The following is a 21,511-nucleotide window of genomic DNA, read 5'->3' as shown; positions in this document are numbered from 1 at the left end:
GTACTCGTTTTCGATTCCGGTTCTTGGCCGAGAATCGAGGAATCGAAGAATCGAGGAATCGAACCGACCCATCACTAGAAAATACCTAATAATGCCATAATAAATAAGATCATTAAAGATGTGGAAAGCTATAAAATAAGTTCTTTCAACTCTCAATGTCCAGAGTTTAGAGCCTCAGGTATCACGTTCATTATTCTATTTTGTCTTCGTTGCTCTTGTAGTCGCAACTTTAGTGAATGACAAATCTCACCTATGTACTTTTTCTCACAAGAGCAAGGCACCTTGTACACACCTTCATGAAGGTCATGCTGGATTTTATATTTGGCTGTGGGCAGCCAATCACCAATTTTAGTGGTGCAGTTGAACCTCGTGGTGACGCCGTGCTTTTTCCAATTATTTTTAAGTGTTTGAATTTCAATAGCCTCCTGAAAGATGCATGGGAAATCAAGTTTCTCTTTGGCAAGGACTTTTGCTTCTTCAATAATAGTTTGATGCCCTGGATTAGTGAAAGTATGTTCTGGCACTGCTGATTGCTCACAATGTTTATTTTTGAGATCCCTGTGGTGTTTGATCAGCTGGACATAGATGGCTCGTTTAGTTTCCTGACGTATTTTTGGCCGCAGCTGCAGGGAATCTTGCACACTCCTTCATATTGCAAATCAGGGATCTATCTTTGCATTTAGGGAGAAGGTGGCCATTCTTCTCCATAGTACTATATCTCTGTGTTATGCTGTGTCTTCTTATCTCTCTCTCCTGATCGTTTCCATGGTGCCGGTGATGAAAGGGAGAGTCGCAAATCCTCCTTATGTTTTGAACTCGCCACAATTTTCTTCTCTTCCTTCATTTTCTTCATCGTGGCTAGAGTAGCTGTTCTTCATGAAGGCTGTTGTGATGCGTTGTTCCTCCATTAGTCTTCATTTCTCATCGCATATTGTTGCAGCCCAATGGAGAAGTGTCCTCACATGAGACCTCTTAATTTGGTGGTGGCGATTTGAGGAATGGTGCAAATATCTGTGTGTGTCGTCTTTCGATAGGCTTAGAGAGCCCTCTTGGTTTCTTGTCACTTCTACGTCCAGGAAGTTCTGGCTCCATCCATCTGCCCTCAGACTTGATCTAAAGATTTGGCCAGCATTGGCTGCAAAACGTCGTCGCAAGGCAACTTCATCGCAGCTAACCTGGAAACCATGGAGAGAACTGCTATTGATTGTGATTGCCATAGGTAGTGACATGGGGAGTTAGCAATGTAGATTGTGACAGACATCTTTGTAATATTCCTCATTACTGACATAGATTGTGACTAACATCAGTCATAGTTTATAATGGTCATGATTAACGTTGGTAGTGACCAACAATTGACCGTTCCAACCAATGTTGATCACTCCAGCGACCGACAATCCGCCATTTGTGATTGATTCAATCAAGTAAATGGTGAACGGTGATTGAGATGACTGAAACAACTGACTCGGCCCATCACTAATTGTATACAGTGAGTCCTCGTTTAACGTCACCTACCGTTCCTGAAAAATGTGACGATAAACGAAATGACGTTAATCGAAGCATAATATCCCATAAAAACAATGTAAAAATTGAATATCGGTTCCTAGACCTCACAATTCCTATGCGAAAAAATTTTAGCGTACCATATCTGGGGCATTTTTTATGATGGGAATGCCAAACTATGGCATAAATACGAGTATCTGTCTTCATCGACGACAATAGCAGCAGTGACATAAATCCTTCTCCATTTTTGTATCTTCCCGGATTTGCTTTTCGGCTTTGCTATAGTGTGATCCAATGAATGCTACCAGACGCTACAGACCGGGGATCCGGTGCTCCAGTCTATAGGCCCTACCCTCGCTACGAGAATTTCTTTTCGGACCGGTCAGGAGCGAAATCAAAATGGTGCAAATGAGCGAGGGCGGGCAAACTGGGATTATGAAATCGAAGAGATGGTTTTAATTGCAAATTGAGGCGGGCGGGCGTCGCCTGGGCATCATCATCGCTGAAACATCGTCGCAGTAACAGGAACCAAAATTATTGTGAGCATTGTTTTCTTGGATATTGTCGTGGAAATGTCTCTGATGCTAAAATTTGCCAAAACCGTAATCGCAATTAACAATATACACACCGTTTTACACTTTGAATAGACTGACTGTATTACCGCCCACGAAACAAACAACCTGTAACGCCTGCCACTTCGCCTTTTTTCTCACGCGAAATTTAAAATACGTGACGTTATCGTGAAGCGAAGGGGCGATAAACGAATCACGGTCGTAAATTTTTCGTGACGTTATCGTGAAATGACGTTAAACGGGGTGACGTAGAACGAGGACTCACTGTACACTTGCAAGAAATTTTAGTGTAGCAAGGCTCTCTTGAAAGGTTAGAGAGCAGTTCTAGCTAGACTTACTCCAGAGACTCAAGGAATTGGGCACTGACGCATTTGGTCTGACATATTTTTGGATGCTCCATAATGTCATTTATTATTCATTTTTCTCAACATGGTACATATTCATCTGGGTGTGTAAATTATGCCAATTCTTCATAACCTCCATTTGTAAAATTTCTCTGATCTCCTTTAATGATCTGCTTTTTTTGTGTCTATCTTGATTTTCCTTACTCGTGATATTTCAAAGTTCTGAATAACTTTCAAACTGCTGAATTAGATTAGAAGTCCATTATTTTCCCTTATCTTGTCCATTTTACTCAGAATGGTTTGATTTGCTCTAAAGACGGGAAACTCTATGTGACCACTTACATAGAGGGAGTGCAGTTTTTTGAGACACTTGAGTCACTGTTCACTCTGCCACTCCAGAAGGAGAGCACCTCCATGAAGACAGTGGAGAGTTCACTAGTTTTAGTGCTCACGGAGATGTTTATACATTTCTGATAACCTGCTCTCACTAAAGCAAGTGTAGTTATAAACTGTACACTGTGCAATGTACCATTTGCCTTTAAATTGTTGTTTTGTCAATCTTCTCCTTGTTTTTCAGAAATCAATGTCCCTTGGTGAGCTGTCACGGGGTGCTAAAGTAGGAACAAGAGAAGATCAGGCCATATTGGACTACTACAAACATCAGCTAGATTTGTTTTCTAACATGTGCCTGAATAGGCAGTATTTAGCATTGAATAATTTGTCCCCTCATCTGGATATTGATTTAATTCTGAAGTATGTCAAATAAATAATAATTAAGTTTTATGATTGATACACTGTTTGTGAAATATATATGTACAACATTCTCCCTATTGCAGGTGTATGGCTGATGAGACAGTTCCATATGAATTGAGAGCCTCATTTTGTAGGTTAATGCTTCACCTTCATGTTGACAGGGACCCTCAGGAGCCGGTAACCCCTGTCAAATATGCTCGCCTATGGTCGGAAATCCCTCCAAAAATGTCCATCCAGGAGTAAGCACGTTGAAACTTTGCCTATTGGATTAGCGATTATTGTCTGAAAATGTCACAGAGGTACATTATGATTCTTTTTTGCAGTTATGATTGTAACAAAACGCCTGACCACAACAAGGAGGCTGTCCGAGCGAGGTTTAGTTCTACAATAATCTTTGTTGAGGATTACCTTTGTAATGTTGTTGCAAAGATGTGGAGCTTTGCAGATCAGGATCAAAATAAGTTGACATTTGAGGTAGTCATTTCTTCTTTTCATAGCTTTAGATGATTTGAATTAAATGCTATTTTCCTTTTCCCACTGTTAATTTTCAATTGTTCTTATGGTTTGACTGCAAGTATTGGAATATATTCTGTTCCAGGTTGTGAAATTGGCCAGAGATCTAATATATTTCGGCTTCTATAGCTTTAGTGATTTGTTACGTTTGACCAAAACCCTGTTGAGCATTTTGGATTGTGTATCTGAGAATGAATTCATCAATGGAAAAATTCCTACTGGTGACATTGACTGTAAGTAGTTTAACAAGTGAGGTATTTATATAATAATATCTTATCCTTAGGTTTTCAATTTTAGTTGGCTTACATGAAATTGCTGTGGTGGAAATGAAAAATAGCAGGCGATGTTGAAACTTTTGGCATACCATGAATTTGGTCTTTCTATAGTTAATGTGGTGTGGAAACTCCTCTTGTCTGGGCATTATATTCTCTGTTATTGTATGTTAGTGTTTCACTTAACGTTTTTATTCAAGGTGTCAGAGTGATGTGGCCAGTTGAAGTAGAAGTTAATTTCACCTTTCCTATTTTACCTTACATGTACTTATGTATGTATCTCAATGCCATCGTGCATTTCGAATGCAATGAAACCTCTTTCTTTTGTACTCTGTTAGAATGAGAATGTGTCAGTGAGGGAAAAATGTCTGCAGGCTTAACAAACTCTTAAGGGTGCTTGTCTCGACGTATTATGCTGGGGATGTGGATAGTGTCAAAGGCTGGGGATTTGGTAAGAGGTTTCTCTGTATTTGAATATTTTGATGAATATTCTGTAGATGAAAGTTGTGGTTATGATGGACCATCTTCATTGCACTAGTCTGTCAACATTTTCAATAGATGTAGTGTACTTACAAAGTTTTTATATTTATGCATAGCTATTATTAGCTCTTTGAATTTCTATAGTTCTTAACATGGATGGTTTCTACATTGGGAACTAATTGATGAGTCTAACTCAAACAAAAAAAAAAATATTATTGCATTACACGTTCAGCCCAATGGATGCAAGTAGACATATGGACTGTTTTGCAAAGATCCCAAGAGACCCACATTAGTATCTCTGAAATTTGTATCTTATATTGGGGAAGAAACGCCCATCTTTTATTTCATAGCTGCATGGATCCAAAAGATGATCTGGTTTGAATGCATTAAGTCAGAGGAGTAAGTGCAGCTAATATGAAGGGAGTCTTGGGGTTTTGGCCTAATGATTCATGTATGGGAATAAATTAGTTTAATTTCCTTGAGATAAACTACCCCTTCCGTGCGCAAAAATTAAATCACTCATGACTTTTCTGCCTTGATTTCTTTAATTTCCATCTTCTCTATTTATAATCTGCAGAAATTTTGGGAATGGGTTTTAGTAGGAATTACATGTCATGAGCAGGTATGTACACACTTATTATTGTGTTTGAAGCAACCTTGAGTTAAAATTTTATTATAAGCATCAGGAAGTTAAACAAAACTTTTGAAATTCTGTAATTTTCTTAAATTTTTATGATTTTTGGCATTAGCATTATGTATTGCACTAAATTTCATGATATGGTAACCTGTTGCACAATGTTTTGCAAAATCATATAAACATGAATACAGTAGAATCTCGTTAATAAGAACAACATTATCACGAAATCTCATTATTATGAAGCAAATTGTTGGTCCCGATGAAAAGGCATATCCAAGCTACAGTAAAAGAAACGTTATTACGAAATTTTCGTTTTTACGAAATTACGAACTACAGTCCCGGTCCCAGCGGTTACAAAATGAACTTTGCTACGAAGTTTCACGCATAAGCAACAGCATTTAGATGGATGTTCACTACACTAAGTGTTAGTAATCGTGCCACGTTTAAGTTCTTCTCGTGTACTGTGCCCAAGAGTGCCAATTATGGCTCTTTATTCAATTTCCTCACCACACCATATAATAAGCTTTATTCTTCTGGAGTCACGGTGACCCACTCATAAACGCTCATAAATTGGACGTACAGTTAGTGTTCTTCCTATGCACATTCGATTTACGAATTTTTAGAGGCATGAGCATTCAAAAATTTCGAATTTGGCACCCTCCTATTTGGGCGTTGCTACGCAGTGTGACGTTGGGGAATTCTCACTGTGGGCAAAATCTGAACAAAGTATCATAGAATCCAGAGTGAATTTAGGAACTGTTCAGCGTTTGGCCCGTTCTTTGTCACCGCTGGGAGCTATATTTTCGGCTCTGGATGCATCGCACGCCCAGGTAGATCAGTTAGTCACGATCGTGAGTCAGTGCGTAAGGGTGATGCAGTGTTGCATTCTGCAAGATAACCGTACTTCTCGATGCCTTTCATACAGCCCGGCCGGCGAGAGTTGTCCGATGACGGCACAATACGAGGGGTGTATAACCCTTCGCCAGCATGATAATTAGCCAATCGCTATCCCCCGAATGCACCTTACACTCTCGCCTCGTCATACAATATTGTCAAATGCATAAGGAGCACCGAAATAAGCCTGATCCACCAAAACAAGTGATTCTTCCGCTGGGTCCTTCACGCTCGTCGTCCCTTCCGGCTCCGATCTTCACGGAGCCCTTTGTAGGCGTTTCCCTTTCTTACCTGGCAGCCTTGCCCCCTACCCTGACATAGACCATTCTGCCTGTCATCGGACAACTCTCAGTGGCCGGACTGTGGGTTAATCAACTTAGGGAAGAGGTCTTGGAACGCATCTAGTTCGTATATCGGACTTACTGTATTCGGGAAGATATCAACCCTCGATTGCGTCATGCCACATTCTTCTGTTGAGAAACTGAAACGAATTTTCCTGTTTACATATATTTCCGCGTGATTTAATCGTGTGTATAATACAATTTTTTCGATGATTCCTAAAACAAACGTTCATACAAACTTCGTTATTATGAACCTCCGGTTTTTGGGTCCCGTGAACTTCGTAATGACGACAGTCTACTTTATAGGCTCTTAACCTTTAAAAGAATTATCATATTCAATTCCAAATTGGTTGGTTGGTTTCTATACGGATTGGTTCAAAATTTCGTCACCCGGTTTGTTGCCATAGAAAATACAATGCATTACATATCAATTATCATGCAGAACCTATTTTATGGATCTATAATGATTATAAATTCCAGAATTGCTTTGCTAAAATTCAATTTATTTAAAGAATTCTATGGTTTTGCTATGCATGAAAATGAGCCACCAATCGTATGGGCAACCTTCACTCCACAAAAATGTCTCATTGTGTATGGCATCGCCTCACGATTTGCCTCACACAGTTCATTTTGGGGCAAATCAAATATTTTTTTAAATGTCATCCATGTATAAATTTCTTAGGCATCCCTTGGAAGGAAAATAATTCTCATAGTTAAACCTAAATAATCATGAATTTTGAAAGGACATAACAATTGTTTTGAGTATAGAAGTGTGTGACCAGTATTCTGTGTGCATGCAATTGGAGTAGAATCTTGATGGAAGGTTTTTCAGGGTTGGGGTTAGGGGGCAAAATTTTAAACACTTAATGAGGACCAGCCATTTTTTAGGTCTAAGAGTTTTCATTTCCTAATTTAATTGCTGTTTGGATTTCTTTTTTAATAACTCTTGAGTTTTCATAGCTTCCCTATCTTCCTTCTTTCATAGGTCAAATTGCCTTCTTCTTTTGGCATTCTTTGCCAAATTGTGCTCTCAGAATAGTTTGACTTCGTTTACCCTGCACAAAGATTTACATTGAAGGGAGGAAAATTATTATGAGAACAGTGACTGGGAAAATTTGTGCAAAACTCATAGCCACTTGAATGGTCCAATTTGCGGAAGTAATTGATAAAAAATATTTGTTTCGGTAACCAGTGGACGAAATCTTCGTGCCACTATGAAAGCTTCGACAGTTAGTCCGGAGAAAAAACAGGATCAACTATCTACTTCAAGTTTTATTCTTCAACCATTTTTAAAGAGTCACAACAAAGTAACCATAAACAAACCCTTGGCTACAAAAAAGTACATAGATACTTTTTTCTGTTGATAAAAAAATGGCATTGTCCGCGAATATACAAAATATACATTTCATGGAAATCTTAACACTCCCCCTCGGACAATACCTGTTTTTTGAAAATGCAATAATCATTTCACCTTCAATCTCTGAATGAGTACCAAACAACACAAGACATTATAATTATAAAATATTCAAACATCTTAAATTCTATTGTACAGATCCTTAAGTCCTATCATCTTTGATAACACTTTGATTCTTGTCCCTGGCAGTCTTTTAGTAAATATATCCGCAGTATTCTTGTCTGATGGTACATATATAAAATACACCATTTTTTCTTTGACTTGTTCCATGATGAAATGGTATTTAACAAAGAAATGTTTGTTTCCTTCAGTTATAACATCATTTTTGGCAATGGCAATGGAACTCTCATTATCACAATAAATAACACAAGGTTTAGGCATTAAACATCCTTGATTAATTTCTATTAACAACTCTGATAACCATACTATTTCAGTTACACACTCATACAATGCAATAAACTCTGCATGAGTTGATGAGGTTGCCATGCATTTTTGCTTCCTTGCTCGCCAGATAAATGGAGCCCCTGCTAAAGAAATATGATATCCTGTAATGGACTTACAATAACCTTTACTGCCTGCCCAGTCTGCATCAGAGTATGCGTTAATTTTACTTTGACATTTTTGATAACATAAAGCATAACCTCTAGTCTTAGATAAAAATCTAAACATATGCTTGACATTTTTCCAATCAGTTTGACATGGCTCCTCCATATACTGACTTAAAATACACACAGCATAGGAAATGTCTGGTCTTGTATTTCCAGACAAATGCAACAAACAGCCTATTGCTTTTCGATACAAATAATTGCTTATTTGGTTTTCGACATCTCTCTCTTGAAAATCTACTGGTAAAGGAGTATTCACCCCATGACAATCTTGCATCTCGAATTCTTCCAACATATATTTTATATAATTCTCCTGATCAATATATACCACACTTCTTTCAGGTCTCTGTATTCTTATGGACAAAATATTATGGGCTGAACCAAGATCCTTGACTCCTACATGCTTACCTAGATAACTCTTAAACTGTGATATCTTGTCCTTCGTTCCGACAAGCAACATATCATCAACATAAACCCCTACTTTAAGGTCAGACATGCTAAAAATACATGGATCACTTAAACACTGTTTTAATCCATACACAGACAAAATTGAGCTTAGATGCAAATACCAATTTCTACCTGATTGCTTTAAACCGTATATACTCTTGTTTAACTTACATACATAAAACTTTCTATCAACCGTTATATTCTCTCCGAGATATTTTGGTATCTCCATGTACACATCCTCTTCTAATTTACTGTTTAAATATGCCCCTACAATATCCAACTGATCCATTTCTAAATCTGTCTCAACAGCAATAGCTATAAGAAGCCTCAGACTTTTCTTTTGAATAACAGGACTAAATGTGTCATGGTAATCAACTCCATGAATTTGACCATATCCCTGAGCAACTAACCTTGCCTTGAACTTTATAATTTCCCCTTTATCATTACGTTTCAAAGCAAACACCCATTTTGAACCTACAATATTTAATCCCTCTGGTCTTGGCACTATTTCCCATGTTCCTTGGTCTGACAAAACTTTTACTTCTTCTTGCATTGCCTGTTTCCAAAACTCAGAATCTTTACTATTTAAAGCCTCTGTTACTGTCCCTGGAATGGAAGTACACTCAATACTTGCATGAGCATAGTTGCAGCTTTGACAAGATGTTGGCTTCCTAACACGCTTTGACCTCCTTGGAATGGACTGGCTTGGTACCTCACCTGCGACCTCACCAGGGTCAAGGTTTGTCACTGGTACCTCTAAATTAGTAACTGTGGGGTAGACCACCAAGACAGGCTGTTCAACGTCATCCTCCAAAACTGCAACACGAGGCGCTGCCTCCTCTGGTATCTCAGGCACTGCTCCCCCTGAAACTGAATCTGGGACCACTGGAGTCAGACCTGGGATCACCACCGGGTGTGATGAAATTTGGTTTGATTTAGTCTCCTCAGCTTTTCCATCGCCTGTGAAAACATAGCCTTGTTCCACAATGTCTTCTCCTGGATCAGGTTCGCCATCGCTGTCTAGATCGGGAATCTTGATATCATCTCGGCTCATCTTGAAAGGAAATTTTGATTCGTTGAACCTGACATCTCTGCTGATTATTACTTTCTTCTTTTTCAGACTCCAAAGTCGATATCCTTTGATGCCCTCTTCATATCCTAACATGATGCTTTCTTCTCCTCTGGGACTCAATTTTCCATCTCTTGTCTCTCTTGGCTGCCATGCCCATGCCTGGCATCCAAAAACTCTTAGATAGTTATAATCTATCTCTTTTAGTTCCCGTCCTTTCCACAAACTCATTGGAATATTGCTATTTCGTGCAGAAGTAGGAGACAAATTTCTGAGATGTACAGCAGTCATGAGAGCTTCTCCCCAAAATCTTTTATGAAGACCAGATTTTATCAGTAAACATCTCGTTGTATTCAGAATAGTTTCGTTGTACCTCTCAGATAGCCCATTTTGCTGTGGAGTATATGCCACTGAGAAACGATGTAAGATTCCACATTCTTCCAGGTGTACTGAGAATTTTTTATCTGTGTATTCTCCACCATTGTCACTCTGGAATTCCTTAATTTTCCTATCGTGCAGGCATTCCACTCTACGTTGAAATTTCTTGAAATTTTCAAATACTTCTGACTTCTTTTTCAATAAGTAGACCATAGAATACCTTGTAAAATCATCAATAAATGTGACAAAGTACTTAGCTCCATTGAAAGTCTTGGGTGTAAATGGACCTGCCACATCAGAATGGATTCTATCCAAGACCTTGCATGTATCTTCTCCACCTATGTTAGGAAATTTTAACCTTTTCATTTTCCCAGCATTACAAGTGTCACAATCAAAATGGTTAATTCCACATTTTTTATCCAAAGGAATTCTCTTCATATCGTCTTCATTTAGATGCCCCAGTCTATCATGCCATATTATGGTAGATACTATGGATGCTTTCTTTGTCTCAGAAATAATCTTGACATCTTCAATGCTGACTCCTCCTACTGTAGTGATGTAATATAAATTATTTACGAGAAATGCCTTTAAGAAAACTTCTCCTTCATCTGATATCTCGTTCACCCCTTGATAACATGAGAACTTCATTCCCTTCTTGTCCAATACTCCTTGTGAAAGCAAATTATCTTTCAAATCAGGGATGTACAGTACATCTGAGAAGTCTATAGTAAAGCCACCACATTCAGTGGAGATCTCCAATTTTATGGTGCCAATTCCTTTGACTTCCAAAGCATATCCATCACCCACAACAACTTGACCAGTTATGGGACAAAGATTTATGAATAAATCTTTTCTATTGGTCATGTGGTCTGATGCTCCACCGTCCAGTATCCATAATCCCCCACCTCCTATACTTTTCTCTTGGTGAGTACACAATGCTTTATATCCTCTTGTGATGACAGAAGCTCGCCCCTTCTTCACAGATTCAAAATTCTGATTCTTCTCAATAGGATTTTGTTTCTTATCAGGGCACTGGAAAGATAGATGTCCCTCTGTTCCACATACATAACAGATGGGAGGATGGCTTTTCCTTCCACCTTTACCTTTGTTCTTTCCTTTCCCTTTAAACCTATTCACTCCATGCTCAGAAAACTCTGATTCCTTTGTGACCTTGTAAACTTGATGTGCATCGCTATTATCTTCAGATTTGAGCTCTTTCTTTTCTCTTGACATGCATAGCATCTTCTGCTCTTCCACAAGCATGTCACCCAATACTTCTCTTGAGACTAATTTCCCTTTCCGATAACTCTGGACAAAAAACTTCCAATCAGATGGAAGGCCGTTTAGATATACATTAGCTAGCATATCATCATCAATTTCCATACCACATTTCTTGATTTTCCTGCGATAATCGTTTATTATGGCAACATATTGATGAATACTCATCTCCTTAGTCTTTTGTGTGTTCCACATAGCTCGATTGAAGCTGCATAGCTCAGAGCGGCCGTAACTCGTGCACATGGTCTCCAACGCTTCCCACGCTGCCTTAGCATTATCGCAGGCGTCCACATGCTCCAGAAAAGTCTTCTGAACGTTACAATAGATGAGTCCCAGACATGTGTTGTCCAGCCTTTTCCTCCGTTTCACCTCATAATCCGGCGGATCTGCCGCGACTAACACACCGTTCTCTTCTATCGTCCACTCTTCAAAACCTATGATAGCTTCAATGCATTGAGCTTTTAAGAATAACCCCTTCATTCCTAGTGTCCACTCGTAATAGTTCGGCCCTTCAAGTTTATCAGCCACAGGTAACTGCCCCTGGGCTGACTCGCTATCCATCATTTGATTTTGCCGCCGTCCGGACATCGTTCCTCTCTTTTTCTTTTTACGAGTTCGACGAGTTATTCCAAGCCAGACTCTGGTTGATTTGTACTCGAAGTTTATCACCGCTTGCTCAAACGATAGTCTTCTTCACCAACACGTTTAATTCTCCACACTTATGCCTGCTGGGTCCATAACCTGATAAAAAATATTTGTTTCGGTAACCAGTGGACGAAATCTTCGTGCCACTATGAAAGCTTCGACAGTTAGTCCGGAGAAAAAACAGGATCAACTATCTACTTCAAGTTTTATTCTTCAACCATTTTTAAAGAGTCACAACAAAGTAACCATAAACAAACCCTTGGCTACAAAAAAGTACATAGATACTTTTTTCTGTTGATAAAAAAATGGCATTGTCCGCGAATATACAAAATATACATTTCATGGAAATCTTAACAGTAATGACATGTTGTCTTCCAAAAATTTGAGGAATGTATGAGGTTAGGGGTGAAATCCCTGAATGTATTTGGACAGATGGGTATTCTCAAACTCCCTGCTCTCTTTGTCAGTTGCAACTTCATCGGTGCAAGGAGTATGGAGTAGTACAATGGGGTGGTTTCCTATTATTTTTTTAATGCCTAAATCGAAAGGATCGAAGGAAAGGAATTGAAAGGAAAGAAAAAATAAGGATTATTAATACCTTAAAAAACGAAGGAAACTTTCCTACCATAGGCAGTTTTAATAAGTAATTATTCAGAGATGTTTCCCTGAAGTCTGTGCCTCATGCATGCATTGGTTATCTCAGATGATGTAAAACTCCTTGCTACTCGTATAGAAACTAGGTCCCTGTGACGTCACGTGGAGTGACATTGCATGGGCGCCAATGTGGCCTTTTTCAAACGAGGTTAAACTTGAACATTAACATTCGTCTAAACTGGAATTTCTAAAACCAATTAATTTGTATATTATGGATACACTAATGTAGGTAACAAATCGCAATCAATGCCTTTCGTTTTCTTTGATGAAGGAAACTATCCTATTCAGGGATGCTGGAGGATCTTTCAGGGATGCCAAATATTCAGAAGATATGTTCAACTGGTTTCAGACAAATATCAAAATCAACCTTTGAGAAAGACTATGAAATCTGGACTGTGAAATATAAGACTATGAAATACTGTCATCTTAACTAAGATGTGTGCAGCTGTGGAGACACAAATTTAAATTCTATCTCCATCTTATCAAACTTTTGCCTTTGTGAGGTACAGTCACTTTCAAAAGTTTTAGGACAAAGTTTTTGGTGCCACTTCTGCTTCTCGAGGAATTTTAGTTTCCCTTACTCTTCTCTTTTTCCCAACTTGATTATCTTACCTTCATTGGTGCCACAGCTACCTAGCACTGTCATTCCATCAACTATGTCCATCAGTTGTTTGGCTCTAAATAGTATTTTCACTTCAAAATGCCTTAGAGCAAATGTCCCTCTGTCCTTCAGTTTTGTAATACTGGCAATACATATCGTCATTGTCCACTTTACTTGATGATGCCATGCTAATACGCACTTTTTATACAATTTCTTTTCACTTATTTGTTTATCTACTCTTTTATAGTTTCACAGATCCAGCATGATCTGGGTCCATAACCTGTCATATCATTGTTAATTTTTACTGTATTTACGTCGCAGCTTTAATTTTAAAAGGTAGGGCAATAGTCATAACACACTTGTATAGAGAACAACACTCACTTGTGTCCTTTATTAGAGAAAACACAATCAGATATGTATAAAAACACTCACAAGAATAGTGCTACCACCCTTACTATACAAAATTATCCCACTGAGGTCACTGCCAACCTAAAACACATTCCAACGAAAATAATTCTTCATTCATGATGGTTTTGGTCAAAGTTTTAATTATGATTTGAAACCCCTGACTTGTTCTTAAAGATCATAAGAATTATCCAGTCAAAAGTAAATGTTTTTAGATTTTTGGATGTCATTCCTGGGAAGGTATTTTGGCATTGCATAGGTAAATATTTCATTAACACTAGGAGGACGGGAGTTCCACGTTACCTAGGACGGCTAGGGGTCATTTGACCCCTAAAATGTATTTTTGAATAAAACGCTTCATTTTCATCTAATATTCAGTGTTATCATATAAATTGTTGTATCAGTTCATTTAAAGAAATTTTAACATTATTTTATGTGACATCCAATGTCGAAAGTTAATTACAATTATTTTAAAAAAATCATAGATTAAACCATATGTAGTTGTCGATTGAAAATCTAATCATGAAAATACATGCACTCAATACAAAATTTGTGTTTAATATTTAAACGGTAGGCACACTGGGTTTACAAAATTTGCATAAAATTTTTAAAAACTTATTACTTTGTTGTAAATCTCAGACAGACATTAATTTTTGTGAAAAAAATCTATAAACAAAAGGGCAAAATGGTAGAATCTTCTCCAGTTGCATTGGAGGTATAGAGAGTTGGAGAGTATTTGAAATGCATAAAAAAGGATAAAAATTTCAGAAGTAACGCTAATTGCCGTTCGAAAGGCAGGGACTCAACCGCCAACCGTGAGCTTATTAGTATCCTCCAAGAACTTGTAGTAATGCTTCTTCTCCTTCCTATGTGCGGATTCCAAGGGTAGGATATGCAATAGAATTTTACAGTCCACCCAATTCCTTCTCAAAAGGACACAGGATTTTACCCTGGGGTGCAGCGTGCAGTCCACCTGCCCCAAACCTCGACGGGGTCAGACAGCGCTATGGTGGGACGCACAGCAAAGGGGTAAGGCTGAATGACAGTGCCATCAGGCCAGGAAAATGAAACAGTTATTCGTAAAGATGATGTGGTGTTGACGAAAAATAATATCTCTAAGAGCTCTGAATCTTGACCGACAGAAAACACTCATGGGGGGTACGTGTGATTTTCTGGTATGGGTAATAAAATAACCATTGAACAATAAAAGAAATACAAAATTAAAATATCATAATTGGACGAATCCCATGCAAATCAAGGTTTGAGAATGTTTTGTTTCCCTTTGCTGCCCATAAAATATCGAAAGATTGTGTACAATAAGGCACTATGCCCAGGTTTTGAAATGCAGGTAGGAGCCCTTGGGACGAAACTGGCATTGAACCGGGTAATTGCTGGTTTGAAATCAAGCAAGTCATTCGCCACACTTGCCTCTTGCTGATTATATGATAAATATAGCACAAAAGAGCCCATGGGCAAGAAAAAAAGTAGAAAATAGCACGAAAACAGGTTGTGGGTCAAATGACCCCCAGCCGTCCCTCTAGGTAGAACATGTCATAAAAATATAAAACAAAACATTATAGTTGAATTTTCACTATGTATTTTACCAAAATATTGACCAAAATGGAGAAAGTGAAAAAGTTTCATATTTAAAAAAATATTTTAATAAGAGAAAAGTAAATTTGAATTCTGAAAATGGGTCAAATGACCCCTGCTGTCCTTCTAGTGTTAAATTTGCTGCAAGGCTGAAGAGTGGTAATTAGAAAATCATGAGTTGAACTGTTGCAAACCTAGTATTTGATCCAGGAAATTAGTGACTCGTGAACTGTAATACATATATGCAATGATGTAGCCAGAAAATTGGGGGTTCATTTTGGGTGAGGTTCATTGGGAGGCTGAAGTCGAGCATTTGTTGAGCCGTATCCAGGGTTAAGTGCAGTTAGGCCTTGGGCAGAAAATTCATCAGGGGGTTCAATAATAGGTATTTGCCAGGATTTGTTACCCTTTACCCTCCCTCCTCCACTTGCTACGACCTTGTATATGAGTTGATCAAAGACAACAATGCTGGATTTCTGTGCATTACTCAATATTTAATGGCTAGCTTTACTTCACCTTGTTAGATTTTTCTCTATTTTTATGTAATTTTTACCTTTAATTATTGTCCTCTTCCACCCTGATGTGTGAATGATTATCCATAGTGTGAAGTGTGTGTTACACAAAAACTTACGGAGATAAATCTTTTGAATACAGATATATTTTCTATTTTTAGTAGAGATGGGTCGAATAGCAGATTTCTCGAACTCGAATATCGAATTCGAATATCAAATCATTGCTCGAATATTCGAATACCTCGAATTTCGGATACCTCGAATACTAAACGATGAATGCGGGAATGTTTGACTCGGTTGCCTTTACAGCAGGAAACACAAGATAATGGGGAGTAAGTTTGATATCCTTTAAAGGATTCGAACAGGAATTTAGCTGATTGATGGAATATTTAAATTTTATGGAAACAATGGGGTATATAGTTGATTCAACTAACATCTCTTTCAAATATTCTAAGGGGACACACCACCTCGCGAAAAATGATTGCATTTCTTGGCATTTACACTGCTACGATGGATTTCTGTCTGATGTATACATTCTTATCTACCAAACGCCATTTCAGCGGCACGCCCATCTGATACTCGGCCTTATCCAACTTCTTATTTTCAACAGGTAGCTCGCTTTACCCCCACTCCTGCTGTCAAGTGCTAACCGACAATCTGAGGCGCTTTGCAAAATACACGGGCTTCTCCACCGGATTTTCTTCAATTATTTTCAGTCCATCTTTGGAAGCTCTCACGAGATAAGAAGATGAATTCGAATTGCTATCAGGGAGAAACCAAATATCCTGCGAAAATATCCCTTCGTCTGTGACTGTAACAATAGAGATTTATAGCATAACTCATACTTTGTAACTTGATATATGTTTTCGGAAAAAAATACCCCATCAACTTCCGAGAAGCTCTGCTGCTCATATCGAGTCTCGCCAGAATGCTAAGTCTCGGTCGTATTTTGACATTTATTTCCTCGCGTAAAATACTTAAATAAAGTCAGAAATGCTTAGTGTTTGGTCTTATTCTTTTTTAAATTACGCGCACATTATTAATATTTCAATCCAATAAAGGTGTAATATCAATTGCCAAAAGTCATTGTTAGACACCTTTTGAGCTAATAGGTGATTCATGCAGCAGTTGACCTCCAGAAACTAGGAACTTTGAAGCAGGTAAGCTGAAAAAGGTCAGTGGGTGAGAAAAGGGGGGGTGCAAAACACGTTTCTATTGTTCTCGTGTAACTTGGTATTTTTTTGGAAGCTAAGGTCTTCGTAATGCGATCCCTGCGCGAGCTGGGACCTTTTATTTGATTTCGGAGAAGAAGAAAGCGTCAGAGTGGGTGAGGCAAGTGCTGAATGGAGGGGGATAGCGGATCGTGGGAAATGCCCTAAGGTTGCTATCCCACGGTACTGAGGTTCTCCTGGTGGGGGAAACCGGGGATTTTTGGATTTTTTCACCCAATCATTTTCCGTTCCCCAGGTCAAACTCTTTTCACCGCTCTAATCCGTGAATTTGATGTAGTTCGTCAACTTGCCTAAAATGGCACTGCATGCACTAAACGACTAGAGTTCTTTACAATTTTCCGAGTCAACTACCAGCGACAGTGTACGGTGCGAAATTCAAAGTATTCGAGAGCGTTCCTTCAGCATAATTATTCGAGACCTCGAATATAGAATACTTTCTAGTATTCGAGGTATTCGAGTATTCGTGGATACTATTCGCACATCTCTAATTTTTAGTGCTATTAAATAATGTATACAGTTGGAACCTCACTTAACAAGTACATATATTGTTCCTGAATTTTAATCATAATGCAGACCACTTGTGAAGCTAAATACTGTTTTCCAAAGGAATAGATTGAAAATAAGATTATGCATTTTATTATGAAAGAATTCTAAAATAATTGTAAAAATGTAATTTATTATGTATAATACATCCTTTTTCACTAGGAAGTTCTAAATAGATTTGTTTTCGCCTATGCTTCAAAATTTTTCTAAAATGAGACACATCATTAATGTTAAATAATTTTGCAGCGTGCATAGCCTTATTAGGATGATGCTTATCAATGTATGATGTAACTATCCCATGCTTTAAGCATCTCCCTTATTTCACTGGAAGGTTGTTGCTCTGCTGAGGCTGTTACCTCCTCCTATCCTGAAGAAATCTTCTACACAGCATCTTACTGTGACACAGAATACAGCTCCATTAGTTCTATGGTGGTCAGTTCCTGGTCATGCTCTTCCACTAGCTCATCGATGTTGTTGCTATCCACCTCTAGTCACATAATCTTGGCCAGAGAGAAAATCTCTGCGACTTCCACCTCTGCAGGCACTTGCTCACACTCCTCCCACAGAGTTGTGTTTGGCATTACTGTCCGGCCAAGGCTTCTTCCATGCAGAAATAGGAGTTATCTTGTTGCCCTTCTCCCAAACCAATTGTCAATCGTCTTGAGGAAGGCAACTGGTCTGGCAAAAGTGGTCTTTCCATGCTGAGAGTGACATTGGATCCTTCAATTACCTCAAAACAATGTTTTTTTTAATTTGAGAGAGTTTCATTGTAGAGCCTTTAAAAATATAAAATAACCTACTAATGCATGGGATGCAGTGAAGGAATGGTGTTAAGAGGCAGTAACTGGATCTTGATGGGTTTAAATTCTTTGATGAGGTCATTTTTTTAGGCCTGGAGGATGTACAGGAGTGTTGTCCTTAACAAGCAAGGCACAGAATGGCAAATTCATTTCAAACATATATTTTTGTACAGACAAACCTAACATTTCATTGATCCAATCTATGAAAAGGTAGCATGTCACCCAAGTCTTGTTGTTGGGCCTCCAAATGACATTTAATCTGCTTTTCTGGACTCTAAGACTCGTGGATTGTCGGAATGATTAACGAGCAGTGGTTTAGTTTTCAAATTGTCACTTGCAGTTGCACGAAACAAAAATGTGAGAGTGTCTTTCATTGGCTCTTCTGCTCTATTATAAGTTCGGTTGGGCATCTTTTTCCAAAAGAGATGGGTCTCATCACAATTAGATTCCTCCTGAGGTAGCTAACCCTCAGAATTCACGAGGTTAATCAATACATCGGTGAATTTCTCAGCTGCCTTTATGTCTGAGCTTGCTGCATCTCTGTGCCTCACAACTCTCTGGATGCTGGTTCTTCTCTTCAACTTTTCAAACCGCCCATGGCTTGCCTTGAGCACTTCTTCTTCGTCTGTTAATGATCTTCATCTTTTTTATTTGCTCAGCAAAATTAGTTTTGCCTTGTTACAAATTATGTTTTCATTAATAGTGTCGCATTGCATTTGATTCTCATTGATCCATACAAGAAGCAATATTTCATCAAGAATATGTGACCTTAATGTAGAAATTCGTATGACAACCTTTGAAGCATATATCTCCTTGATCTTATCTTTGTTTTTGGGGATGGATGGTGGCTGTAGATGTGTACGTGCTAGGTTAGCCAGGCTCACACCTAGATCCAGCTTCTGGTTGATTTGACTCTGACTTCAGTGGTGATTTTTTTTCTTTTGCCTCTCTTCTTGTGGCATTTTTCGAAAGTAAACGTGCAAGATTATTTTAATTTTGTGCTAAAATATACACAATAATTTGTTCAGATACAACTTTTGCAAGTGGCAGTAAGATGTTAGCTGAATGATCCTTAAGCACAGACTGATAGACTGGCAGGAACCTCCATGTGATGCTACAATGTCTCCTCATGACTTGCTCTGCAAAATATTGCTCATTAAGGGAGTCACTTTGTTACATTTTGTTTAGCTTGTAATGCTTAGCTTATAATCACTCTTCGTCGAAAGTGCTTGTTAAGTGAGATTGGACTCTATGTATTCATGTATGTTAGTCTGGTTTCAGCCATATGGTAAAGTATGCTATTGTTTCCCGTGCATAATGTGAAGCCTTCTCCTCGTTTTGCTTGGGTTGTTTACAACATCCTTACCTTAAGCTTGAAAATCACTCAGAGAGAAGTGGTGTATGATTTTCCTCAATTTTTCATCAGCATGAGAGTTGAATGTAGTGATGAGTTATTCTATCTTGGCAAATTATATCTTTGTAGGATATTTATGCAGCCTTTGTCATTTGCAATTTGAGAGTGCTTTTACTTTATTTGGATATTGCTGCTGAAATGGGATATTTAATTTCATAATACAATAGAATATGTACTTGTTTGAAACGCAGCTCTTTGGAATTCATTAGTGACGGTTGTTTCAATGAGGAATGTTTTTTTTTCTTGCAAGCAAATGAAATCGTTTCGATGTATGGAAATTTATTGTTATTTTCTTGGTAATTTGTAACTCTTTCTATCTGCTTGTACTTCAATGTCTGAGAGAGCTGGTAGAATATGCTCGATTGGCAAATTCATGTTGTAATTTGCTCCTGGGTGAATTTTCTTTAGCTGCCCCAATTGAAAAAGATGAAGATGAAGGTAAATATTTTGAAATTTGCTTATTACTTATACTAGAAATTGCAGTGGTTGAATTGTTGTTCTGTAGAATTGCTCAGCTTAACAAGGGTGTTAAGATGTGACTTTTGATGTGTAGCAATTTCATTAGAAAACTTTGATGTTTATCCCTCTGGTGGGATTCTCTTCTCCTGGTTTCATAACTCATCTGTTGATATTTGATAAAAGCACTATAGATTTTCTAACTAGTTTGTAGATTCTATGTTGAAAATGCAGTTATTGCAGTACTTGATATGTTTTTTCCTTAATCTTTCTCTCTTGAAGTTATGGAATGTCATTCATACATGTAATAGATGCCAGTACCATATGCATATAGTTTTCAGGGTAACCCTCAATCTTTGAGTCTAGGCTTGATGTTTATTGGTATCTTTTTATGACTGGATAAGACATCCATTAAGTACAATTATTAGTGACACGTGTTGTATCAGTGGTGCAAAGAGGTAATTTGAAACAGTGTCAGAGGAGCACCTTCCAATTCTTCAATCCCGACTGTTTAGGTATAATACAATTAATTTGTGTTAGAAAATAACTATATAGTATACATGCTACCCTGTAAATAAATTGCTTTGGTAAAGATCTATTCATATTTTCAAAACCTCAATTAAAAACTTCATTCATTTGTAAGTGCTATGGAAAATTGGGTCATTCCTCTGCATTTCAACAAATGTCTGTCCCTTAGGATGTCAGATTCGAATGAAAATTTCTGTCTGGGTCTATATTCTCCTCAAGCTAAATACCCTGAGACTGTTTTGTGGAAAAAATGAGGCATTTTAATTTTTTTTGCAAAACAAATTGCCTTGAATCTAATGATTCTTTTTTTCGCACCCAAATTGTCATACAGCCTTTATTTGTGGCGTATTTTAAAGTAAAGACTTTGTATAAGAAACTGAGTATGCTAAAAATTCTTTAAATACCCTTTCCTATTTTTATTATACCTATTTAAGTGTTTAAAAAATTGATAATTACCTTTTCTCAAATACTCCGCCTTAGCATTAGCCCAAAATTTTATTCTTTATTCTAGATGCATCTACCTTGCTATTCTAAAAATAAAATTTTGTTGCAACGCATAAATAGAGTTTTAGAAGATATTAAAAAGTCAAAATTTTTCTCATCCTACGTTCTGGTGCCTCTAATTAAAATA

The 21,511-nt window shown here is 37.8% G+C and overlaps 1 protein-coding gene across 7 annotated transcripts in view; it reads left to right on the top strand.

Annotated features, from left to right (window-relative positions):
• The window catches only part of LOC124171669 (inositol 1,4,5-trisphosphate receptor), a 232,913-nt gene that overhangs the window by 111,593 nt on the left and 99,809 nt on the right, over positions 1–21,511 (top strand). For all 7 annotated transcript variants that reach the window (XM_046550907.1, XM_046550904.1, XM_046550905.1 and 4 more), the window contains 4 exons: positions 2,994–3,169; positions 3,253–3,408; positions 3,493–3,643; positions 3,768–3,915. In XM_046550907.1, the coding sequence (XP_046406863.1) occupies positions 2,994–3,169; positions 3,253–3,408; positions 3,493–3,643; positions 3,768–3,915 (631 nt within the window). The remainder of the gene's footprint in view (positions 1–2,993; positions 3,170–3,252; positions 3,409–3,492; positions 3,644–3,767; positions 3,916–21,511) is intronic.

Source organism: Ischnura elegans, chromosome X (assembly GCF_921293095.1).
Source record: "Ischnura elegans chromosome X, ioIscEleg1.1, whole genome shotgun sequence".
In the NCBI taxonomy this organism is placed as follows: Eukaryota; Metazoa; Arthropoda; class Insecta; order Odonata; family Coenagrionidae; genus Ischnura; species Ischnura elegans.
The sequence above is the reverse complement of the archived record's forward strand: the minus strand, read 5'-3'. Positions and strand labels throughout refer to the sequence as shown.